The sequence below is a fragment of the Pempheris klunzingeri genome, chromosome 6, assembly GCF_042242105.1.
Source record: "Pempheris klunzingeri isolate RE-2024b chromosome 6, fPemKlu1.hap1, whole genome shotgun sequence".
NCBI lineage: Eukaryota > Metazoa > Chordata > Actinopteri > Acropomatiformes > Pempheridae > Pempheris > Pempheris klunzingeri.
This window is the reverse complement of record NC_092017.1, coordinates 14,669,275-14,682,776: the sequence shown is the minus strand read 5'-3', so window position 1 is coordinate 14,682,776 and position 13,502 is coordinate 14,669,275. Positions and strand designations below refer to the sequence as shown.

The following is a 13,502-nucleotide window of genomic DNA, read 5'->3' as shown; positions in this document are numbered from 1 at the left end:
TGAACAAGTGAGAAAACATCCCGTATTGCTCAAGACTGTCCAGTTCGCTGTGCCATGATAAATCCTCAAATAATGTAGTTGTACTCTTCTGACAACCCACTTCAGCTTTTGTGATGTATAACAGCTCTGCTCATATTGCATTAGCTCAGCATGGCTGACCTCACACTGAACTCATCCTCTTCATCCCTAATGTAAGCACTGTAAAGGTGGTATTACACGTGTGCTAAATAACCGAGGGAACACCGGCTGACTCTTAATTCAGCCGGCATTAAAAATCTCAACTCATCCTTCGCAGCCCTTATAGTATCCATGCTTTGAACTGGGTCTGTCCATAGGAGTCAGTTAGTCACAGTTGATACACACACATATACTGTATAAGGTAAAGGGGGAAAACAGGCCCCATTCTTTCCATTCTCAGGCCACATCTGGCTTCACACATGGGGCCCTCAACTACAGTATACTGCTGTAGCATCATCATCACAGCATCTACCACGTGTAAGCGCTCCACCCCCACCCACGATCATGGCAGAATAATGAGCCGTGGGCAACATCCAGGCTATCTGTGGAGAAGGGCCCCTCCCTGGCAGGGTGGAGGTACTGAGGACTTGGATGGGTGAAGGGAATATAGGAGACCTGGACGTGATCCCAGTCTGTCAGAGCGCAGTCAGGGCATCTAGCCTCTCTGAGTGACATTTTGTGGTAAGAAATATTGTTTTGATGCTGCTTTTAGAGACATTGCGGTTTTGTAAGTGCACACCCTCAGGTAACTAAAGAACACTGATTTTCTACTCCATTCTAGGATCAGATGTTTCACAGTCTGTTGGTCTTATTTCCAAAAATAAAGCCATTAATATGACGTGGATGCAGTGAGCAGTATGGTCATATATAAAAAGGGGACAGCATAAAGCAGAGACTTTGTCATACCATTTAAACCATGGGAGCCATTCCTTTACATAATATATTTACATATATTTACATGATAGCCCTAGGTGTATTAGGCCATCGTGGACAGTGTTGCAAATCAATGTGCACAAATGACTGATGGTAATTTGATTTTGCATTAATGTGAAGAAATAGTTTGACCTGTCAAGTATTTGATTTACTGGATCAGCCAAAAGGTATTTCCTCTTGATTTTGAAAATGTATTATTTTATGTATATTAATATTGCATTCATAAAATGACATGTACTAGATTTCATCTACATTGCTCACCTCTTATTTCGGCATTGTGAGTGTGTGTGTGTGTGTGTGTGTGTGTGAAAGAGAGAGAGAAAGAGAGGAGAGGGTAGAGCAAGGTGGGAATCACTTGCAGCTTGACAAATTAATGGCCTTGCTGCCATGTCACAAAAAGTACCTAAAAGCACCAATAGATCTAAAAGCTTAAGGATTATATTGACTGCTGACAGAACGGAAAAGTATGTTTCGCTTGTAGTCAGCGAGCACATCACATGTTCTTGTGCATTATTTGTTCCAGACTTTTAATGTGTAACAATTGACACTAAAATATTTGTGCATTGTGCTAGCAGGTTATAAGATACAAAAAGATACAGCTGTATGTAATGCAAAAGAATGAAATGCCCATATCTGTCTGCATGTGAGACCTGAGCTTGCTGCTGAATAGTGTGTGCCAAAAAAAAATCTGATCATTAATATTTTAACAGACTTTCTAGGTAATACTTATTTCTTACACCTGTTCAGCGTTATTCAGCGTGTTTATTATCTGTACCCAACAACTGGATCTAATATCTGTTACCATGTTGCACTCACTCACACCCACAGCCTCACATTCAGTGTGTCTGTGGCTGCCCAGAGCATGTGCCTTCAGTAACAGCTCCTCAGGGAGGGGAGGCTCAGAGGCCACACTTCTGCAGTGCTGGGGCTCTAATTAGAGATATGAGCCACCGAGCCCATTCATTAAGACTGTAAATATATCAACCTTGGGGATCAGGATGTGTTGTGATGGTGTGTCACCCACCTTAAACAGACTTTCTGTCAGTCCCCGCCTGATCTGCGTCCACAAAAAGGCGCAAAAGAAGAACAGGGCGATTTCGGTCAGGGTAATGTATGCGTTATCCAGGAGAGTCCGTTTGGAGAGCTCCAGACCGCACGTACTACAGTCTCTCCATGCGCCCAGCATTACGGTGGAGGCTCGGGTGATCAGGTCCAAGTATCCCGGCATGGGCTCCACTTCCCCGGTGTGACTGCTCATTGTGGTGCGGCGCAGAGGAAACAAAAAACGTGGAAACCGAGAATGAAAATAGTCCAAATGAGGGACGGAGGGAGTGCAGGGAGCGGTGCAGTCCACAGACTGTCTGACTAATCCGTCAACCAGCTTGCTGGCTCACCTAAAAACGCTAAAACAAGCTTATCTAACCAGCTTAACCTCTTCAGTAGCCTAATTCTTTGTTTTCCTATTTAAGACATGGGCCCATTCTTCGCCTCCAGGACCGTTTTATGAATAATAGCGGGGCCCACCGGGTCTGAACACACACACCGGCTATGTGGCTGTATTCTATAATCCCACAAACAAATAATTAAAAAGGGGTCTGACCATTAATCTGAGCCATTAGCGCCTGTCTGGTTGAGGTTTCCTCTGATCATCATTCCGCTACGCACACTGGCTCGTCAGCGGCAGCGGCGCGTCCCGGTTAGCCGCCTAGCTAAGTTCAATCACACGCACACAATAGTGAGCGGTCCAGCGTCGGCATCAGCGTCCGAGCTAGCTAGCTACTTGAATAAATTATCCTAAAACGTGATGTAGCGCACACGCAGGGACGTTTTCTGTCGTCGTTTCCAGCGCCAACACATGCGGTTAGTGAGCCGATGTGGGGAAGCGGCCGTCCGCTCTCATCTCAGTCCGTTAGTCGCCTTATATAACGTCTCCGTGCCGCCTCGGATTCCCGACAAACCGGCGAGGAAGTTATTCCAGCGAAGAAGAAGAAGAAGGAAAAAAAATAGCAGAAGGGGATACACAGGAGGGATGGTGTCCTTTATAATCTGCCGTCGCCACTCCTCCTCCTCCTCTTCCTCCTGCTGCTGCTGCTGCTCAGTGTGCTCAAAGCGTCGTTTTGACAAGCCGCGCGTCGCCTTCAATGAGGAAAATCAACTGGTTCGTTAAAAAGGGGGACAGCGTAGGTTTATGCTAAAAGGAGGGGAAAAGGCAGAGGGGGGCGTGACGTGATCAGGACCGCTATCTTCATTTTGAACCCCCTGCTTTGTTAAAAACGATGACTTAAAGAGACAGCGCGGACACATGCTTTACACTCACATTGTGCACATTTGCCAGAGAGCACCTTTACAAAACTACACTTCAAACACAACACAGGTATTTAACATTTATTATCATTTCAAAGGAATGCTTACATTTAACAAATGTGTTGATTTCCATGGGTGTAATGCAAATATATATATATATATAAAGAATGGATATCAAGGTGGAGTTGTTTCATCTGCACCCAGGGGAAATGATGACGTCTGGTTTGGTTTATGTAGCCAACATTGTTTCTTACAAGTAAAAATATCAAAGTAAATACAGGTATGCATGTTAGACAGAGAAAGACAGAGAAAGACATTGTTGACATTTCGTCTTGTTAGAAGCAACAAGTCTGTTGTTGAGGTGTCCCGGCACAAACAAATGTGTTATGCTGTAGCGACGGGAGCGTACTGCATCACTAGTCGGTCAAACTCATTCTCCTGCAGGAAAACAAAAGAGCCGAGCAAACAGTCAGACACCAGGAAAAACATCTGACCACGGGAACAGCTGTGCGAAGCACGGTTTGTTTGGTAACGTGTAACCCAGTTTAAGCATGTTTATTTACATCTGCACTCCTGTGTAATAACGACACTATCTGTGACAAAGGCTAAAGATTTAAAGTTTAATGGTCTCTGTGACTTTGCCCCAGGACACCTGCTGCCCAGCTGAGGCTGTAAATTTCAGGGCATTTTCCAAGTTAAGATCAGGATTTTTCAGAAATGTTGCACTATTAGAATAGTGCCCTTTAATAGTGAATTTATTTGGGGTGGAAATGAACATAACAAGCAATGCTAAGTTTTATAGCATATTTTGGTTAAAAGAATGCACATTAATGTAATTGTGACCGTGCACTATATTCACACAGCAGCACGCTTTTCCATCACATGTACAGATAATTTGCCAGAATCCCATTAGAGTTCAGTGAAATTACAGCCCTCTGCATGCACAGTACACTCTCCCATCACATGTGCTGTCCACAGTGCTGCCAGCACTACTGTCAATGGACTGCATGCTTTCTAAGATTTTATTTTATTATGGGAGCGAATATATTTTATATCATATTTCAGTTAACAAGCAGATAGTAGCTGAAAATAAAATACAGTTTATAACTTGTTAGCACCCTCTGCTAGTTTTTGCTAGCAGCATCCTAGATGAAGAGTTAATTCATCTAGGATGCATATTTCCTTTGATTCTTTATTGGAAAATGTTTTTTTAATGAGTTAGTTGTTCACTTTAAACCCTAAGTTTGCACACAGCCCCCACTGTAGGGTTGAATTTTAAAGGTACCTTTCCTTATTATTTAGCTTGCTAGCTATCTAGTTCACCACATGGCACATTTCACATTGTGTGAATTTGAGAAATTAAAGGACTTTTGTCTTCAAAGAACATCCTGTTCATAAACATAAACAAAGGGCTTTGTCTTCAGAGGTTTAATCACATTGCTTAGCTATTTATCTGTACACTGCATTGCATTAGTGTTTTTCACCAGCTTTCTGTTTTGGAGGGGTCACAGGGAACGTTTCTTTGTTGTTCAATGCAAGTTCAATACAATGATAAATGAGTCAAGTCATTGACATGGTAAATACAGTCTGATCAAATAACTCCTATAGTTCCACTTTAACCCAATTATTTCCTATAAATTCAAATAAATTTCCATGGACAGTTTGCATCTTGAATGTACCTGGAATGTAGCACAACCCCACCCCCTACTATCAAAAACAGTACAGTAATTAAGTTAAAAAGGTTGTGACTGTTTGTCAACAGCTGTGAGTACATCTTGTGAACCTACATAGCCCTGGCCACAGGTCAGAGGCATCCCTGATAATGAAAGGCATTGATTAACACATGCATACACAAGCAAGTTACCTTGGCTAAATAGTCTTTGAGGAATGGATGAGCTCTGTGCGCATCTTTCAGCTGAGAGAGGTACCGATTGGTTACCTGGGGGCAGACATAAACAGATCAAGCAAAAGAAAGAAAGTGACAATAGTAAATGACCTGAATACAGGTTTAAAAGAGCTTCTCAGGGACTTCATAACTGTAAAACAAAGCTTATGAAGGCTTGTCAACAACAAACAAAAGCTTGCTTTTCAGGGCAAGAAAACAATTTTCTACCAACAATTGTTAGTTTTATTTTTGCAGTCATCTGTGTTGTTGTCTGTGGTCTTCTCGCTAGTTTGAAGTGAAGAAGGCTCAGTTGGAAAAAAATATTTCCTTGCTTTGATAGAGCTACTGGTTTTATAATTTCAAGGCCAGTAGGTATTTCAGTTACTTGTACAGTTTCAATTATTTCAAATAGCCTGATTTCAGTAATGAGACTGGGAGGACAAAGAACACACACGTTATCCCATTCACAGAGGACAGAAGTAGCTGATTAAGACAATTACCAATATTTGAACATCTATCATAGTCAAGAGAGCCACATAGCACAAGGATTTTAACATTTCTTGGCTTAGATTTAGACAACAAAACTAAGCCTGTTTGCACGGATTGTCTACATAATTCCAGCTAACCTTGAGTGAGATGTGCTAATCAGTGGTTATCACAGTTGGACATTTTCAAATGATGGCTTTGAGTCAATGGTCAGCAGTCTTTTGTATTACTATCAAGTACATTTAACAGATAGTCGAGCCTTTATCTTATGAACTCTGAGTTCGTGGGTGTATAACTCACACACAGCAATAAACCAGTGGAAATGCTTAGAGGACACTTTTCATGATAGAAGACAAACGCAATCAAGAAATTGCTTGGTTGAATGCTTTTGCCTGGTTTAATCAAAGCAAACACACATAAAATTGCTGAGGGGAGCATCTTGCACTTTGAGCGCCGAATGTTATTCATCCAAGACCTCGAAGACTGAGGACGAGTTTGTCTTTAGGAAACTGCTAAACTGATGGCTGTTAGAGTGTCGTCTTCACTAACGGCTTTGGGTCCAAAGTCTTACCTCGGGAGCCTTGCCCAGGTGCTGAGTGAGCACAATGAGGTTGATCAGCGTCTCAGGGTGACTGCTGTCCTACAGGGGACACAAGAAAGAGAGATGCACAGACAATGAGATATCTTATATTCACCATGTTTCATGTCCCTTACTGGTGTGAATAACTCAATGCTAATACCTCCTAGATCGTGGTGCACTACTTTAGTCATATGTTAACATCTGCCATGAATGGATTTACCAGTGCTGCTCCAGATGTGCATTTTCTATATGTATGTTTGAGACACTATGACCTCTGTTTCAAGTCACATTATTCTCTTGTTATGTTCTGTCTGTTTGGTGACAGAAAACATCAATCGCTAACCACGTCTGTTATAATTTAACCAGTGAACTATTGTGTTGGGCCATCCAATCAAATCATCAATGAATGGTATGCCTCATGAGGCAGGAATACGGAGATTCGGACGCTCAGGAAAGCTTCAACTCAGTTAACCTAAAATAGTTAGTTTGGTTTAGTTAGTTACGTTTTTAAAACATTTCACAAAGCCATCTCAGAGTCTGATTAATGATACTTGTACACATTTTTGTACTAACAAAAACACACCTAAGATGTCAAGCACATTGACTGACAACGCATTTGGACAGAGCTGCAATATTCACAAAGGTGAGACGGAGCAGCGCATATTTAATATTCATATAGTAAGAAAAATAACAGACAAACTTGAACAACACTAATGCAAAGTGAATATTTTAATATATACGTTAAACAGTGTACTCTGGTCAAACCCTCTCTTGTTGTGGATAGAGGTATAATAACTGCTGCCTGCAAATAAGAGTATGTGGTGCCATCTGCTGTTACACTGCAAGCAATAGAGATGTGAAGACTATATGTAGCTTTACACAAACCTCACTCCCCTACACACTTTTAAAGTGTCATAATGAACATCATTATTCTTAAGTTGTGACAGGAAACTGGGAGAAAGGTCAGATATTCGTGTTCACATTGGGCTTTGTCATCACATTAAAAAGGTGCTGAAACAGCAAGGAATATCATCTTCATAACATTCCTCACATTTCCTATGTGACGCTCTTTTTAATCTTTGCTCACTATTTAATAATTTTGGATGCATCTTTTAATGAGGTTCAACCTTGTATCAGTATTACATAGCACCTCTGGCACACTGTTTAGTAGGCATTAATTAAGGGTCTAATTATTTAGGATTGGAATTTAATCTAATACCAGCTTCAGAAATAAGCCTCTGAGAGCTTTAACTAGACCAACAGAGCATGTGTGTACATCACAGTGGGTTAAATATGTCAATTATTGTGTGATGAAGAGACAAAACAAAAAAGACTAAAACAAACAAATTGCTGTCATCTAACCTTGTCAAGTGCCTCCTGGAGCACTCCTTCTGCCTCCTCCCACTTGTTCTGAGCCATGTAACAGGCCGCCTGCCCGTTGAGGAGCAGCAGTGTAGATGAGTACTTGTCTGACATCTCCTGGAAAATGTAGTAGGCATCCTGCAGCTTCTCCCCACCCTGGAACAACAAGCAGAATGCAATTAAGTGTAGGCAAAATGAAATCCGAGTATTCAGCAGTGATCATGCTGAAGAGCTAACAATAATTACACAACCCCAGCTGTTTGATTACTTTTTCTAATTATGTCAGGGGGTAACCAGCGAAAAACTATTGTGTGCAAAATGGACGATCTAAGAGAGACAGAGCCCTTTCTTAGACCTGGCATACTTTTGTTAGTTTAGCTTTATACTCTGTGAAAGGTCGCTATAAATCTGTTCTACCCTGCCAGCTAATTACTTCAAACCTGATTGCAGCTTCAGGCAATCACAACACAACTTGAATGCTGATAATGTGATGAGCGGGAATAAATGTACTTAGTGTACATGCAGGCATATGGTATTCAATCCATTATTAATAAATTAACAAATTATTAATGATAGAGCAGTTTATAAATCAACTACATGTGTCTTGATAATGTTACACAAATATAAGTAAGTGCTGGTCTACTCACCACAGCAATATTAACCCAGGCTGTGGCCAGCTGGGTTAGAGTAGCATCCTCATCCTGCTCCTGCATCTTCTTCAGCTCTTTCCTGTCAGTCAGAAGAATATAATGTTATCATTATTAGAGCAACACAGTCTCATTATTGAATCCAGATTTATACACATATTCTGTAGTTTTAAAGAGAGATTACAATAAAGAATGTGTCCACACTAAAATGACATAACAATTTAGTGTAAATCATCCAATGTTTGTGTGCTTTTGCTGTACAGTACCTTGCTAGGTCAACACGATCCAGGCTCAGCAAGACCTGAATGGTCATGGCCATGCTGAAAAATAACAAATGTTTAGGTCAATTTAGTTTGTCACACTGAAATGAACCTTATGAACTCAGCTGACTCATCGGAGAGTTCTGTAGAGCAGATGCTGTAGAAGAAACTTCAATTTACAAAACAAGATGTGGAAGCCACAGTTGCTACTTTGTGGGACTGACTTTCCCTCAATGTTTCTCTTGCATGTAACAAACAAAACAACTTCGAGTTTAATGAATTCAAATTTAGTCCATCTGTCTTACACATGTACCCAATATTAGCCTCGTTCTTATTTGGGTACATTTTGCAGCACAGTGAGTGAGAAAGAAATCCAAACTTCTCTCTCAATAATCATGCAAACCTGATTTGAGGCAATGTCATAATTAACTTGTGCATCAGGAGCATCTCCTGCACCAAAGCTGCTTAAGTATGTAATGTCGATTAAATCATTATTGTGATAATCATTTCCATATGTATACTGGAATATGGTACATTTTTTGTTTACTTGAAACCATTTTAAAGTAAAATATTGATCCTTTCTTACCACTCCAGACTTTCTCCTTGGTGCAGAGTCCTGAGCGCTGCATCAGTGTTCATCTCATGGTAGTAGATGGAGGCAGCCATGAGGAGGAAGGTGGTGTTGGCAGCATCCACACTCTTCGCCATCTTCTTGTCTAGATCAGCAACAATAGCATCCCTACAGAAAAAACATAGCAGAGGGGAACAAGAACTTTAAATTCCAGAGAAGATGACACATTAAGTTAACACAATTGGATTTAAACCTGTAAAAGCTAGGTCTGGTGATATATTGAGTTTATTGAGTTTATATTTAAGAAAAACAGTATATTCTACAATATAATTTTGTTGAGCACCAAAGCTGGCAGTCCAGCTTAAGTATCTTTAATTACGTAAAACTACAGATGATAACAATTTCCCATTAGCAATATGAATTCCCCGATTAATACTATCAGTTAAAAAGTTAACGAATATTGCGTGTTGCTTATAGAATGCATAGTATACAAACAATATAAAGCAGCAAAGGTACAGTGGTGAGTTAAATTAACACATGAGATAGAGGGCACAATGTGGATCTGTGCCCATTTTCACACAGTAACAGTGAAAAGCGGACAATTTCTCAGAGGCAGTAGTAGATGTAAGTCTCACAGCCTAAACAGTGCAGATAGAAGAGCCTTACTGAAATGTTTTGTTTGAAACAATGGAGATTAAAGCATTGTTATATTCAGAGCTTAATTTGTAAATCAGGAGGTCCCAGAACACAGGGTACCTTTGAGGCCAATCAGTCGGAGAGAAAAAGTAGCAAACCACATCAAAAATCAACAGAGCCTGGAGCACATTGGACCTACTGTTCAAACTAAACAACCCTGTCTTGAAACAAAGCAAAGCATTATTTATTTACAATTATTAATCAGCGCATTCACAATAATAACTCAAAATCAGCAGGGGAGGCGTGTAGAAACAGCTGTCCACAGTCTCATACAGTCACATAGAACTTTTAAGTAAATAACACATAGTAGCTGGAGCAAACAAACTCAAAGGCGTGGAGGCTGAATCCCACACATTCATTTTGTGTCACAGAAAACGCACAGTGCCACTCTGGTTCTCCATGAGCACATCGGATTTTTCTTCACCAGGAGTCTTTTCGCATTGTTTCCTTGCCTCCTCGGCCTTTAGCATTCAGGAGGAGTGTTTAGCAGTTATTCTGGTGGCTCCTAGATGCACATGCACGTCATGGTTTCCCACAATGATACAGCTGCTGTCCAGGTAACTATGGCAACTCCTGTGATGAAGAGACACCTCTCCCAGCTGGACCGCTCAACCCTAAACCTTCCAATGACAGACCAGTGTTTGTGGGTTTGTCCCCTGAGCGTTTGAAAAGGTTAGATTTGCCTCCAGAATAGTCTGCAGTGTTCAGGGTGGAGAGCGCCATCTACTACTGCCTGACACAGAGAGATGGTCCACTGCTGTGTGACGAGCAGCACAGATCTGCATCATGCCGTCTTTCTTATGTGTTAATTTAACTCGTGTTAATTAACACTGTACATTTGCTACTTTTAATTGTTTGTATACTTTGTACATGCACACATAAGGAACATTCATTTTATTAACTATTCAACTGACCGTGACAACAGCATTCAAACTCAAGCATAGCTGTATTATTCTATTAAGGTGTGCAGTATGCTATGAACAGCAAAAACCTCTGAAGAAGCATCCTTGGGTCTCTTGAAAGGCACTATATAAATCCAAGCTATCATGATTATAATTATTAAGACAAAAACTACTACAGTAATTAATCAAATCATCAAAGACATGATTTTAATAAATACTGTGTGGGAAATTATGGTCTGGTAGATACCGGAGACCCTCACACCCAACAAACAATGGTTTTTCTTCCAAAGGCACCCTAGGAACTATAAATTGATGTGTTTGCACATCTGATTGGGTGTAACATAAAGGGTGTGAAATTAGATACTGATTGAAAGACTTTCTGTTAAAAATGTTACAGAGTTTGCTAAGTTACTGTCTACACCATCTATTGACAAAGAGCTTATGCTGCCAATGCTCCTTCCGTGTGAACTCAAACGTCAAATGCAAGATCTCACCTTTTGCTTTCATTGGACAGATACTCAGCAAACATCTTGACAGCCTGAAGCTCCGGTGCAGAGCTGGCCTTGATGTCATCCAGGACAACAGCATACTTCCTCTGTTATAGCACAAAACACAGCAGATCAGAGTGAGCAGCTTGTAGATCTGCCCAATAACTGCGATAGCGGTGAATAAACATAATGTTAGCTATATTAGCTAATGACCAGAAGCTGGTTTACCTGAGCAATGTATGCTCTGTACAAAAACATGTCCCTTTCGGTTTCCTTCTCTGGCGTTGACGGCTTTAAAGACAAAACACAAGCAGAGGTGAAGTGTTTTATAGAGAATTATTTGCTAACATGTTTAGCATTGTTGCTCGAAAGCGCTAGCTACTGTTAGCTAAAGTGGTACAGACGAAACAGTGCAATATAAAACATTCAGCTGATAACAATTAAACACTTACCTTCACCTTCTGAGCCTCGTTAATACACTGTTGATAACTGCCGATATAATAAGCATTTTTCACATCGAAGAGCTCATCAACATCACCCTGCTGCGCCGCCATGTTGACTGCTGTACTTCCTGACACGTAGCAAAAATACGTCACCTTCCTGCTTTTTACAAAGGAATCTGGGAAGTAGAGTTCAACAACAAAAACACAGGTAGAAGTAAGATAACTATAAAGATAGATCAAATATACTTTGTGAAAGCATTGTTTTTTTTACCTTAAAAAAGACACAAATCTTCCCTTGGGCCTTAGCCTACGTGAAATGATTGGTGAAATGAAGGCTTATTGGCCAAGTTAGATCATAGAAGTAATGGTGAAAAAGTGTGTGCAGCCATAAACATGGTACTATTATCCACTGAAGGGTCATATTATTTAGAAAAATCAAATCTAAAAAGATGAAATTATTCACATACAAAAATCTTCATTGTCATCTTATAATTCCACATCAGATTTTTCTCACTTCTCATTTCTGTATTTTTATGATTTTGACCTACTTGTTGCCCAGTTCATATCTTTACCACTGAGTCTTCAGTGCACATACAGAGTATTTCCCCACAAATCACATTACACCACTAGAGGGCACACCAGATCAATATCACCACTGTGAGTGTCTATTGTAATATGATAGAGACTTAGAGCAACACAGGACTTTCAATACAAGACTTACACTCAGTGGCCACATTATTAGGTACACCGAACTGAAATGAATGCAGTTTTTAATGCAACAGGCAGCCCTCCAATAAATCCTCCTTCATGAAGGTGATAATGTTCCGTTGTTGTTAAAACTGTTTCAGAGAAGTGTAGATTCAACCATACAGTCATTTTGGAGGATGTAGTTGGTGCTGCTGTTGAACTGTGCTGTGTTAGACTTTGTCCACCCCATTTAAATCAATGAGGGCAGGCTGAGAAACAGAAACACCTCTGTGCATAATGCAATACAGTTCAACAGCACCACAAAGTACATCCTTCAAAATGACCGCACAGTTTAATCTACACCTCTCTGAAACAGTTTTAACACAAACTGGACATTATGACCTCCACGAAGGAGGATTTATTGCAGGACTGTTGAATTAGACTGCATTAGTTTGAGCCTGGTGTACTTAATAAACTGACATCTGGGTGTAAATATTTAAAGGCTTAATTTATGAGGTAGTAGCACAGTTGCATAAATAATAATGAGGTGTGAAGTTAAGTTTCTGGCAATGTGTGGAGGGGCTAAAACTTACAGTGTTTACTGTCAATACCACAAAATTACCTCAGCGTTAAGACAACAATGCAAGAAGGCTGTTTTGACCTGGGGTTTTCCTGTTTCCTCATCACAGGGACCAGGAAAAACTTCCTGTATCTTAAAAACATCCGCTGACAAAACCTCTCTCTCTCTCTCTGTATTCTCATATCTAATTACTAAATGTTATGAAACAATTGTATGCAAATTATGAAAAAAAAAAAAAAGGGGGGTACACTTAAAAATGAAGTGCATTTTGTGTAACTTAACAAGGCAGTATATCATTCAGTCCATGACATAAAAACTGCTCCACTCAGTTCCTGTTCATTGTTCCTTTAGCTCCATTTCCTCTGGGAAATGTGCAGCCTTGGGACTGGGAGCTGGACATGGATAATTGCTGGAAGCCCTAATGGGGGCAGGGGGAGTGGAGCTGGCCGTGAATGGGCCTTTCTTTTGGGCCTGATTGGGCTGGTCTTCCCCCTGGTGGCTCCTTCATTGGCTCAAACCCACATCAATCTGCTGATCTACAGGTTCCCCTCAAGTTTGAAACTTTTTTTTACGAGTAGGAGGAGGAGGAGGAGGAGGAATCAAGTTACGACCAACTCTTGTAACCGATCTGACAGAGAAGAAGAAAACAGTCTTTCAATA

General features: G+C 40.6%; 2 protein-coding genes across 2 annotated transcripts in view; both read right to left on the bottom strand.

The window, feature by feature from the left end:
* The window catches only part of cers1 (ceramide synthase 1), a 30,062-nt gene extending 27,013 nt beyond the window's left edge, over nucleotides 1-3,049 (bottom strand). Inside the window, exon 1 of the mRNA XM_070831687.1 lies at nucleotides 1,976-3,049. Within this exon, the coding sequence (XP_070687788.1) occupies nucleotides 1,976-2,209 (234 nt within the window). The 5' untranslated portion in view covers nucleotides 2,210-3,049. The remainder of the gene's footprint in view (nucleotides 1-1,975) is intronic.
* A 272-nt stretch (nucleotides 3,050-3,321) lies between these two features.
* On the bottom strand, nucleotides 3,322-11,713 carry cope (COPI coat complex subunit epsilon). The gene is made up of 10 exons (XM_070832070.1): nucleotides 11,585-11,713; nucleotides 11,361-11,423; nucleotides 11,139-11,239; nucleotides 9,062-9,214; nucleotides 8,482-8,535; nucleotides 8,216-8,297; nucleotides 7,569-7,724; nucleotides 6,198-6,266; nucleotides 5,120-5,194; nucleotides 3,322-3,693 (listed from the first exon to the last, which is right to left on the bottom strand). Exons 1-10 carry the CDS (start codon nucleotides 11,684-11,686, stop codon nucleotides 3,640-3,642), a joined length of 909 nt encoding a protein of 302 aa, XP_070688171.1. The 5' UTR covers nucleotides 11,687-11,713; the 3' UTR covers nucleotides 3,322-3,639.
* Nucleotides 11,714-13,502: the final 1,789 nt, after the last annotated feature.